Source organism: Sander vitreus, chromosome 17, assembly GCF_031162955.1.
Source record: "Sander vitreus isolate 19-12246 chromosome 17, sanVit1, whole genome shotgun sequence".
Classification (NCBI taxonomy): Eukaryota; Metazoa; Chordata; class Actinopteri; order Perciformes; family Percidae; genus Sander; species Sander vitreus.
The window spans coordinates 19,826,684-19,839,081 of record NC_135871.1 but is presented as its reverse complement, the minus strand read 5'-3'; the positions used below and the strand labels follow the sequence as shown (position 1 = coordinate 19,839,081).

The 12,398-nt window shown below is 39.3% G+C and overlaps 1 protein-coding gene across 1 annotated transcript in view; it reads right to left on the bottom strand.

The window, feature by feature from the left end:
- Positions 1–12,398, bottom strand: part of adam12b (ADAM metallopeptidase domain 12b) — a 93,192-nt gene that overhangs the window by 47,131 nt on the left and 33,663 nt on the right. Inside the window, exon 4 of the mRNA XM_078273686.1 lies at positions 657–735. Within this exon, the coding sequence (XP_078129812.1) occupies positions 657–735 (79 nt within the window). The remainder of the gene's footprint in view (positions 1–656; positions 736–12,398) is intronic.

The following is a 12,398-nucleotide window of genomic DNA, read 5'->3' as shown; positions in this document are numbered from 1 at the left end:
AATTCCACAGAAATGTTATCCTTACCCTACAATGGCTACTAAAAATGCCTACGTGCAGTGAAACCCTCGTTCTACCTAACTTGAAGTAAAAATACCTTCATCATACAATGAATAATCAATTATGGCACAGTGCCACAGTGAGTGGCTTTAAGAAGTACTCAAAATGACATAAATCTTTCTTCATTTTTAAAAGCAGCAGGCAGTCTGCTTTACACAGCTAGCATACACATAGAATAGAAAGTTAAAGTATTCAGGAACAGATCAGCTGCTAAATGGGGATTCAATAATAAAATCCTGATAGAAATGTTGGCTGAACAACTGCTAGTATAAAATGCAGTTCATCATCAAGTAGGCCACAGGATGAATGTCAGCAACAGATAGAGGCTTTCAAATACACATTGGGTCACATTGTAGTGGTGAAAAAAAACAACCAATTAAAAACAATTAAACTATCTATTTTCAATCCTAAAATAGATTTTTAACTAATGCATCAAATACAGTGTAGATTATCATCTATAATATTGATCTTCTGTGAGTAAAAAAAACATCTGTCTTCGTGAACACTTTTAAAGGGTCAGTTTTTACAGCGTGACTGCAGAACACCGCTGCACGTCAACTCAACCATAAATGTCAAAAGCACTCGAGTGCCCCCGTACCGTGAAGTTGTGAGCACCGGTGACTGCACTTCCATCCTCCTGGTAATGTGTCTCAGTGTAATGGCTTGCAAAAAGACCCCTAAGAAAAAAAAGAAAAAGAAAGACAAACGGAATAAACCAACGTATTGTTTCAACACTTTGAATCTGAGTTTTAAGACTACTCTACCTTTTTTATATAGATTCGGTGTTGCTGTAAGGATTTGGAGGATAATGTGGATGAAATGCTTAGCATTCTGAGGCTAGCAAAGACTTGACTTTTTGTGAATTTACTAGGTGATTTGTACATGTCATTGAATCCCCTGGCATTCGGCTTGACTGAGTAGAATCCCTGCTGAGGTAATTATTTTGTCCATGTGCATTTCTGTGCATATGTGTGTGTCTCTGTGTACATATTTTAAACTGTGTCCGTGTGTTTTCCTCCTAGGGCCATGAGCAGATGGACACAGTGAGCCCTACCCCAAGCATTGGCAAAGCAGCAGCAGGAACACCCATCTTTTGCAGCTGCATAATCACACTGACATCAGGCAGGATGATCTCAGGATGTGAATGTGAATGTGTGTGTGTGTGTGTGTGTGTGTGTGTGTGTGTGTGTTTCAGAACAATTTAATATCTTATCTGTATATTCGAAGTTAATCTTTTATGACCTGTTTAAAAAAGAATCAATCCTCTGTGGCCTGAGCTTGACCACATTTAACATCATTAAATACTTATTATTGCTTTAATGTGCCTTATCATACCATTAGCAAGCTCTAAAACAAATCAGATAAGCCAGCGGCCAGTTATCACTTTAAAGAACCCCATATGACACATCAGAGGGTAGCGTATGCTTCATGGAAAATCCCCAAATATGTATCTTTATACTCAACTTGAAAAAAACGTGTTTAAAAAGTGACACTGATAAACACCCACTACCCAATAACGCCAAAGCAACACTATGATGTTTTTGTTGAAAGAAGGGCAAATTTTAAATGCACTAATACAGGATGTGTTTGCAGTAAAGATGGGATTTGTGTCATGTGAGCAGTAATTCCAAGCAAATGCTCAAGTGCTGTACTTTGGGGGCATGTTTGGGTGAGCCAGCTTATGGCAGCGTGGCTCCTGGTACTACAACACATACTGTATTAAAGCTTTGGGTTTTACATGATGGAATCTGCCTGTAATCAACTCCTTGGCAAGAGTACACAGTTTATGAGGCCATGGATGTTTAGTGTGTTTGCAAAGTGTTTCCCTATGCCCTTGCTGGTTACCTTTTTGCTCTGTGGTGTGGGATTGTGTATCTTCCACAGCTAAATGCTGATGATCAAATGGCCTTAGTTCTCATATCTCTACTGCTCTAATGTCTATCTCTTTGCCTTTTTACTGTCCCAGTATAGAGAAGTAAATCTGAGCTATTGGACTGACTACAACCCTTTAAAAACAGGCCTTGGCCTTACTTTTTCCTGAGCATGTGTATTAAAAAAAAAGATTTTACATTTTTATTGAGACCAGATAGAGAATGTCATTCTCACTGCACGTCGACGTGTCAGCCGTGTTTTGCCACTTAACCCTAACACTGGAGGAAAATGAGGGTACCTCTGTCAGATTGCCTCATTAACGTTATCAAGTTCCCTATTAACATTGGGTTTAAATTAGGGCCGTCAGTGTTAACACATTAATCGCGATGCGATTAAGGGCCGACGCGATGCGATTAATTTTTTTTAATCGCATTAATCGCATGCCGGCATTTATTCATTTATTTTAAACTTCACTCGGCTTTGCGTTGTGCCTAACAGGCTATTTTGACCCTTTGCAAAACTGTTACTTATCATCAAGCTTCCACTTCCTCCTAACACATCCTGCTGCTGCAGGCTGCAGGCATGATGGAGAAACACAGCAGCAATACAATCTGAATGGAGCTTTTTATTTTCCAAAACTCCCGGACGGCTCGTAGACAAGTCGAAAGCTATATGCACATTGTGTAAAGCCGAATTTAAAATATCACTGAAGCACGTCAAGCTTGAGCTACCACCTACGGAGCTAAGCATAGTAGTACAGTTAACGTGATGCTACCCGCTAGTATGCTGGAGACTGCTGCTTGCCGACCTGTGGATGAAACCAAATCCCAAAAAATTACTACAGCTCTTGCTGTAGTAACTACACGCACGTCGCTAGGCCGTGGCTGGGTAGCGTTGCATTTCCCCCAACTCATTTCCTGGTTCTCCTTCTCCATAAACAACATAAAATCAAGGAGAGGGTTAACTTTTCCTGCTAAAGATTTCCCACCGTGGTCAGAAAGCAAAGGGGAGACACTTTGTTTCTCTCACTATGACTATAGAGTCGGTACTCGCTCCAAAGCTAAATGCCGTCACTCTCTCACTTCTCCTTCTACAACACACTCCCCATCAAACATCAGGCCACTTACGTAGGCTACGGTGAAAGCTCTGCGTGGAGCCTCCGTAGGACTATAAAACGGCCTAAGGTGACCAGACTTTCTGAGACAAAATCCGGGGACATTTTCAGCTCAGAAGCGTAAATACCTCCAAAAAAGGTAATGTTTTTATCTTTGTAAAACTTAAAACGGGGACACTGCCCCAGGGGGGTCACTAGACCTAGAGCTGCACTGGGGCACAAGCTCCCCCTAGGGGGGGGATCCATGGGCATGCTCCCCTGTAAGAAAATGTCTATTTTAACGTTTAAATGCATCAATCTGGTGCACTTTGAAAAGAAATTTAGACTAGAGGTTAGACTAGATTATTCTTATCTATGGATGGAAATATTTGTGCTGTAGCCTGAACTATTTTGCACTTCAGAATTATAACCATGCACACACAGGTGGAATAGTTTTTTTCTTCATATTTTTGCATTAATGTCACTAGGAAGCATACCAGTAGAAATATATATTCATATTTGTAAGTGGGATATATATATATATAAGTAAGTGGGATTGTCTGGAATCTGGCAATATAATAACCATTATGGTGGGATACACTGGCAAGTTACAAAAATGTCTGTGCTGACATAAATAGTTTACATGAGAATACATTATAAAGTTGGCCCTTTGGCTGAGTCTCTATCTGTCAGAGGAAGAGCAGGAGTGCGGTTATGAAGAAGTTGGTAATTTCATGGTGCAGATTAACACTTTTGCATGCACTATATCCATGTCACATTCTCATTAGGGGCTGAGCCCCCCTAAAGGTCTGATCCTAGAATCACCCCTGCTGCTACTTCATAAGTACTCCACTACACCTCAGAGGGACATGTTGTAATGTTTACTGCACTACATTTATCTGAAAGCTTTTGCTTTATTGCTTCACGCTGGGCTTGTTTCTGCAACAGCTCATTGAGTATAGGATACAATTAAAACTATTGAGGAAATATTTTCCTTTGACATTGGTCCAGTATTAAACGAGTGAAGCAACAGTGAAACAACAGTGAAACAAGCTACAATGTAAGATAATAGGACGTCAATTGTCCAGCTTGTATTTACGCTCATAAAAGTGCTCAGATTAATATTCTAAGTGTCTCACAACATTATGGGTAGGATTTCTAAGGAGGTCGATCTGTTAAAGAGTAAGATCCTTTTTTTAAAACATAAAAAGTCTGCGAAATTGCGTTCGCTAAACCCACCAGACTCCATGTAAATAAACATTTTATGGGCATTCTAGAACATCTCTGAGCTCTGAGGCTTGCTCTGGCTGTCTTGAGCCTGTGCGTGTAGGGTGCACGACTATTTCATTCCAATTTCGGGTCTGTCAGTCACAGTGAAAACCGGGGACGTCTGGTCACCCTACTTTACTCTCTACATCAGTGTTTCTCAAATGGGGGTACTAGTACCCCTAGGGGTAGTTTGGAGTACTGCAGGGGATATGTGAGACTTTTTTATGCATAATTCCTAAAATAATTATACTATAACAATGAATGAATTTAGTGATGGATTCTAAACATGTGACTAGCGTTCGTCATTCGACTAAGTATTGATAACAAACTTAGTTTTTTATTTGATGAACGTGGGCGCTGATACGCAAAAATGAACACAATGGGTTTTATTTATTTATTTTGTAAAAAAAACAAACAACAGTGGGCAAGTAATGTATTCAGTGTGTGCCTGACCACCGTGTAATACCGAATACACCAACTACTACAGCAAGCCTAGGTCCTACAAGAAACTGCTCACAATTAGGAGGTCTGGGAAATATCCAGAGTAAACTGGAAGAGACATTGCTGATCAAATGTATTTTGTTAGCGCTTTGAGCACCACAAGCCGAGTGCCATCTAGTTCTATTATTATTATTCAAGAGAAAGCAGACATCTCTATGGGCAATATCTCCAACACTGGACAACCCACACCAACACAATCTAGATTGATAAATAGCACTACAGGTAAGAAGAAAGTACGTATGTTTTGTTTTGGGGTCCAAAACTGTCCCTTTAAATGTTTCTTCTTCAAACATTTTGAAAAATGTTTAAAAAAATGTATAAATCTTCTATAACTGCTTGAGTCAATAACCGCTGATTCAATGCTCCTAAGTGTGTGTTGCAATTCATTAGACACAGTCTAACATCTAATTAATGACTCACTAATGGTCGCCCGGGTTAATTGTGATGAATGAGGGGCTCTTTAATAGTACCTCTGGGAGGCAGAAAACATTGTTATTTGTCTTAAAAAAATAATCTCCCATCTCTTTTATTTAGCATCTTACAAACTGCTCTTAATTAATTACATTTCTCTAAAAATAAATTTACGGCATGATTCATTGATCGTTTCTAAAAGCTGGATGAATAGCTTTCCACACTATCCTCCATGCTTATATTGTTGATTGTCATTGAAAATAATTGGAAAAGGCATTTAAGGAGATATTTGTGATTCTTTGTCTACCTTTTAATCTCAGATGAAGCTTCTCTTTCCTTTCCATCTCTTGGCGTAGGTGGATTGCAGACATAGTACACCCCACACAACAATCACTGAATGGCTTCTGGAGATATGACTTGACTATCAAAATGCAGGGACCATACGGACATGGACACAGCAGAAAAACTCATTACAGTGGACCATACAGAATCCCTCTTCCTGTTTCTGCTGCATGCCTTTCTGTCATATCTGAAATTACCAAAAATAGAACTGTTGTTGCTGAACAAAAAATGTGTTTAGATTAGTCTTATTTGAAAAGAACAAATCAAACCTAGCAGACACACACTCGCTACAACGGGATAATCGATGAAGCCGAAACTGGATGTGTCACACGTTGTTTACATGAATCAGTGTGTTTTAATATCATCCTTTTTTTCAGGCATCCAAAGAGTAAGCTGTTCCGTGCAAATTTAAAGCGCTGAGCCTCATTTACATATATGCGACTCCATGCCACATGTAATAATTCACCATTACACAAAGCCCCTTGAGCATGAAACCATTTGAGAGAAATGTGGCTCCTCTTGCAGTCTCTCTGCTTCCTTTGAAGAATGCTAACTTCAGTGAATTCTTTTAATCCCCTCTCCCCCCACAAGCCTAACCCTAAGCCTTCCTATAGCTGCTACTTATGGTACTGCATGTTTAACTACTACAGAAGGAGAGAGAGATGAAGAAGAGAGGAGAAACTAAAGAGGTGTGGTTGACAAGTCTAATTCTATTTCCACATACGGCTGCGTTCCAAATTGATTTACATACAGCTCAATGTCCCTTCAGCTTAGGCTTGGCTGTAGCGGGTGCACTGGAGTGTACGAAGCCAGAGAAAACCAGGGAGAGAAGGAGATGAGGGTGGGAGGAGTGGAGAGAGAAAAACTGAAAAATCTCCTGAACTGCAGAATTAGAGGAGTGCCTTCCTTCATTCTACTTCTCTGGCTTTGTAAAAGATTACTCAACTACATCTGTGCCTCTCTGGCTAACAATCACATAACTGTAGCTTGTGAAAATACAATCCAGGTGTCAATTGTATCACCTTAACTATATTATCAGTTTGGTAACAGGCATATTTGTATCCTTAATCTGTGTTGAACTCTGCTGTCCCACTGAAATCAAAATGTGTCAAGCCATGCTAACAGCTCTGTGAGACTGTATGTAGGCACAGCAGCTCTTTGAGCATGCTAATATGCTCACAATAACAATGCTAACATTTAGCAGGTATAATATCTAATTTGCAAATTAGCAGTACAGTAAAGTACAGTAAAGGCGGATGGGAATGTCATACAGTATGTTTTGCAGGTGTCTGCTAATAAACAAATGTATTGGACAAATGAAAAAAGCAACCATGCAATCCATGCAATATTTTTGGAGACATTTCACACTAAACCAAATAAGGGGAAAAGTCGGGGGAGCACAGAAGTCACACGCATTTATCCTCTGGAAACACTGACGGTCTGCACCAAATTTTGTGCCAATCCATCAAGCAAATGTGGAGATATTTTACGGGAAAACTGAACAATTTAAAATCAGCTGGTGGCACTTGACATAATGTCAGGGAATCACGAAAGTGATTAGGATTCTTCCCTGGGGATCTTGAATATGCCAACCCCTTGATGGCGCCAGAGGAAAGGTCAGTAGTTCACCAAAGTCATTAGGGTAGATCCTCTGGGGCCCATGAATGTCTGTACAACATTTCATGACTATCCATACCATACTTGTCAAGATTCTTCACTCTGGGGGTGCCTGGATAGCTCACCTGGTTGAGTACCATGGTACCGTGTACGAAGGCTCAGTCCTTACAGCAGCGGCCGCGAGTTTGATGCTTTGCTGCATGTCATTCCCCCTCTCTCTCCTGTTTCACATCTCAAGCTTTCCTGTCTAATAAAGGCCTAAAATGCACCCAAAAAACTCTTTAAAGCTAGTCAACTAGTCCCGCTGCTAGTTTGGCTAAAAAGTCACATTAATTTGAGAGCAGACTAAACATGTCCAATATAAACACTCCAACAGGCAGTAGACCAATATCAAACAAACTGATTGGCCATGCCTATTTTAATATTGACTGACCAAAGCAAAGATAGCTGCTTAATGAGTCAAGATCCCTCTTTGCTTAGTTGAAAGTCACAGAGAGCACTTGCTTTCTACTGCTCAATTTTAAATGGTTCTGCTGTGAGTTTACAAAGGTCCAGATTACACTTTTCCCAAAATACGATCGTGAACATTAAAAAAGACAAAAAGACATAAAATAGTCGTTTCTACCATGTTCTTTTTAGAGATTAAAGACCCAGAATGACACTGCAGATACAAATGTACCAATTACTTAATCTGTTAGTGCTCAAGCCCACAATTTACAATCTACAGTGACGAGTATTATGGGATGCGTCCACTTTATAGTTGACATTCGGTTCAGATTCAAATCAAAACCTGCCTTTTTGCCATTCCATCACTAGGGGTACACTCATTCAAAAAACATTCTCCGTCTGTGTCCCTCACCTCACTTCACAGCTCTGTGTGATGTGGAGCCCAAGGCAAGTGAAGTCATCACATCAGTAAAACAAACTGCAGAGGGAGAAACAAGGCTTTCTGCACTAGAAAGCAGAAGTGGATGATGAATCACGGTATAGTGATGCAGATGGGAGAGGCTCTCTCTCATACACTCTCTAAAATTAACAAAATCACAGGCATTCATAGAAAAACACAAATCCCTAAAAATATATTCAAATGACATTTTCCTGTTTGAGCTACAACACTGACCATCTCCTTCATGACTGCTTGACTTGATTTCTGTGAAGACTGTAGGCCCCATGAAAGATGATATATTGGTGTTGACAGAAAGTAATATGAGGAAATGATAGCAAGTGACAGTGAGTTCATATAGTTTTTCTCCTTGGGAGATAGGAGGCTTCTGATGGTCAGTGACTGCTGGGGAATAGACAGCATCTCTCTAACAGGAGACATTTTACATTGTTCACGCTGATGTATTGCAGATATCCATATTGGATTGTACTGTACCACTCTTCTGATCACTTTACAGCACAGAGTGAGAGGTGACTGTATTTCTAACTGTATAATATAAGTGCCTTAAGATAAATGTAGGTATCCATAGTGTGGGATTGTTTAGCTTTTGTCTAACTTGTGAGAGTCTTAAGAACTCACAGATCACTGGAGTCAGTTTCTTTGCTCTGGGTATGCCTTTTCCCTCTGACATGCCAGTATCTTCTTTATCTCCAAAGTATTTTTAAAAAAAAAATTTTTTTATTGCACAACGATGGTAACCTTACATTTTATGCTTTCAGATATTTCTTCTTTTTCCCACCCATTGCTTTTTATTGCCACTGCTTTTTACTAACATAGTCTTAAAAAGTCTGAGGAATTGAAAACACAATTTGGTTAAAAATGCAAGGCTGCAGGTTCAAAACAAGGATTACAAATGCTGTGGTGTCAAGCCCCGAACCTTTTTATAAGGAAAGCACATGTCTGGTGGCTGTGCAACATTGCATTTATACTGAAGTTAAATCAATGTTATTATTTACCCTCAGTGGTGAACTAAATGGCAACCACCATCGCTAACAGCAGTGAGGTACAGCAGAGCTGTTAAAGAATGAACTGTTTCATAGCTGCTGGCCTACACGTCCAGAATATTTAACACCATAAAAAGATTGCCACATTAAACATATTTTTCCTCATAACTGTACAAAAAGCATGATGTCATATTCCCCCTGCACCTTTAAAAGGAATAGTTTGTCAAATCAGTGGGAGGGAAAATGCGCTCTTCTACAGTACAGTAAGAGTGAACCATGCACACAAATCCAAGCCAATCGTCTCTCTGGGTACGGTCAGCCACTGTAACGACATCTTTTGCAAAATCAGCCACTGGCATTTGTATCCTCTAAACATATTGCACCACTGAGGCCGTTTGTGGTAATTAATGCTCCAAGCTTCCACAGCTAAACATTAGATTGTTATGAATGGGAAATGTGTGGCTCAAGGAGGGTATGAATTCTTTATTACCCTAACAAAGCAGCACAGAATATTTCTGGGCACCAGATGATGACAGTACAAACTCAAAATGCCGGGAGGCAACATCACCACACACTAACAAGTAGTGAACCATAAACTCTTTATGTGGTAAGCTGTTAGCAAAATATGCTCTTGATAGCAAAACACACTGAACACATGCCTGATCAATCTATTGTATTAACGGTGCAAACAGTTACAAGTTACAAGGAGATCTTGTAGTTATATCTTCAAATATATCAGTAACTAATCACTAAGGAAGAGTCCAAATCCAACCCAACCTCCTCTTGGCTGGAGGATTAAATGTTGTTCTTTTTGCATTTAGAAAAAATTAATTTACTTTGAGAGGTTCAACTGATAACTTCTATATGAGATGGTAAGCCATAATTGCTTATGTTGAGTCACTTACCGCCCTGAACTCAAACTAATAATTAGTTAGCCAACAATTGTGTTGGGTGGAGTACTAAGTGACAAGCAAACAATATTAAACCCCCCTCCTTTTTTTTCTTTCTTTTTTTTTTGTTGTTGACTTATTTATTTTTATTTCATTGTTTTCATTTTAGTGGAGAGTCACATGGAGTTTAATATGAAAGAAAATAATGATATCAGCACAAGCTGTCTGCTTTCATATTATTTTCCTTTAGGGAAAATAGGTGTGTAGTTGTAGTCCTCTATATTACATCATTACTTCTTTCTGGGAAAATACTTTTAATAATTGATCATCTACAAAAAAAGTGATAGCAAAGAAGTATTGTTTTGTTAAATGCTCTGAATGAAATCAAAGTTTACAGTTTGCTGACCTCAATAAAGAGTCAGTTATCAATGTTTCCTACGAAATACTGACATTTTTCTGCTAGCCAACGATGCCAGTAAAACCTGAAATACACATCTCACAGGGTTAATGTACTGTAAGCATTGGACTTACTTAAATAGTGGCGAGATATGAGAAGCATCTGTAACACCAATGTCTTCATTTAAAGTGCTCATATTATGCTCATTTTCAGGTTCATAATTGTATTTAGAGGTTGTACCAGAATAGGTTTATATGGTTTAATTTTCAGGAAACACCATATATTTGTTGTACTGCACATTGCTGCAGCTCCTCTTTTCACCCTGTGTGTTGAGCTCTCTGTTTTAGCTACAGAGTGAGGCATCTCATTTCTGTACCATCTTTGTTGGGAGTCGCACATGCACAGTAAGTACTGCTAGCTTGTCAGTTGCAGAGTATGAGGGCGTGCCACGCTAGCAGCTAGACGAGCATTATAACGTGTGTTACAAAGTGACGCACGTTCGTCACTGAAGTAAAGGCTGGACTACAATAGAGCTGTTTGGAGCAGTTTGTGAACAGTGTTTTCTCTGGAAGATGATAAGTCCCTTTGAGGTGGACTTTGGGCTTTTTCACTTTGTAAACCTATCACATGCACAAAAAAGATATATAACACAATAAAGGAAAGGGGAAAAGCCAAAAAAACATAATATGAGCACTTTAAACCATTTCAAAATGGTGTAAAGCTAAAAGAAAAACCTAACACACCATGCCTGAATAATCATCCAGGTGATAACTCTTCTAAAATAAACTACACTACGCTACAAACATACTGAAAAAAAATAAATCATACAGTTTTTTGCAGAATTTGCCCAAAGGTTGATTATTTGCATGCTTGCCAATGTTCTCCTGTATACTGAAGTTGGATATATGAACAAGTGTTCAAAGCATCAAATCTTTCTCCATTTTAAGTTTGTGAGAAAGAAGTGTTCTAAACAACTTCTGGAAATAGTTTTGTATGCCTGCCCAGTACTGAGAGAGGAACTGTTTTTTGCTTTTGCTGCTTCTATATTCCCATCCATAACAAGCTACACACCGGAACTAATGAGTGACTAGGGATCTTCAAGGGATGTGGCCTATTATTATTCATTGGAAAAGAGTAAACAAATGCATAAATGTTAATGTCAGAGGGTTCCTATCTGTCCAATTAATCGATGGTGGCTCCCCTGGGCAGCCTCATTGTTCAGCCATACTTTTTTTGTCTTCAGGGGAAATATGCAATTAAGAGCTGAGCATAACAAAATATTAAAGATGTTTTTGTCTTTCTTTTCATTTTTCTTCCCTTCCCTTTTACTTTTGTCTTATTGTGTCATTTCTTTCTTCCTGCAAAAAAACCAAGAAATAACTGGTGCATATCAATATGAATCATCTCCCGCTCTCCCTCATCCACTGCTTCCTTTTTTAAATCCTAAAAGTTGACACACTGACAACTTAAAACTTCCAAGCTGTGAGGAGCACTTGTGCTGCACAAGACAACTCCTTTAATATAACACGCCGTCACGTCACTGACTGCACACATCCCAGAACATCAGCTCTCCAGTCCCAGACCGCACATGGCATTCTTCCCCTCCTTTTAAAAAATGTCTCACATCATTAAATCCCTTTTTACAATTTTGTGGATGCTGCGCTGATTCTCAAATAAGATAATAGCATACAATCTGTCATTCTCCACCCCATTACTTTGCAAACATGGTGGAGATGGAAACGTTCACTTGGCACTGATGTATAATTTTAACATGAGGATCAGGGTGAGCAATCTGTCACTGATGCTGATGCGGTATAACGTGAGTTGTCATAGCTGCTGGGTATTGAGCGGGAAATGTCAATTACTGGACGGGCTACGGCTGGTAAAACAACAAAGTGCTTTTAAGTTAATCAGAGGCCCTGATGTTTTTCATTTTTTTTGGCTTGACATTTCTCTGATAGCTATGGCCAGTTTGAGCAGTCTAAAATACAAAACTGCATTTCATTTATTTACCCGCTGACACCAAGATACATACAGTATAGCATAAAGCCGGTGGCCTCT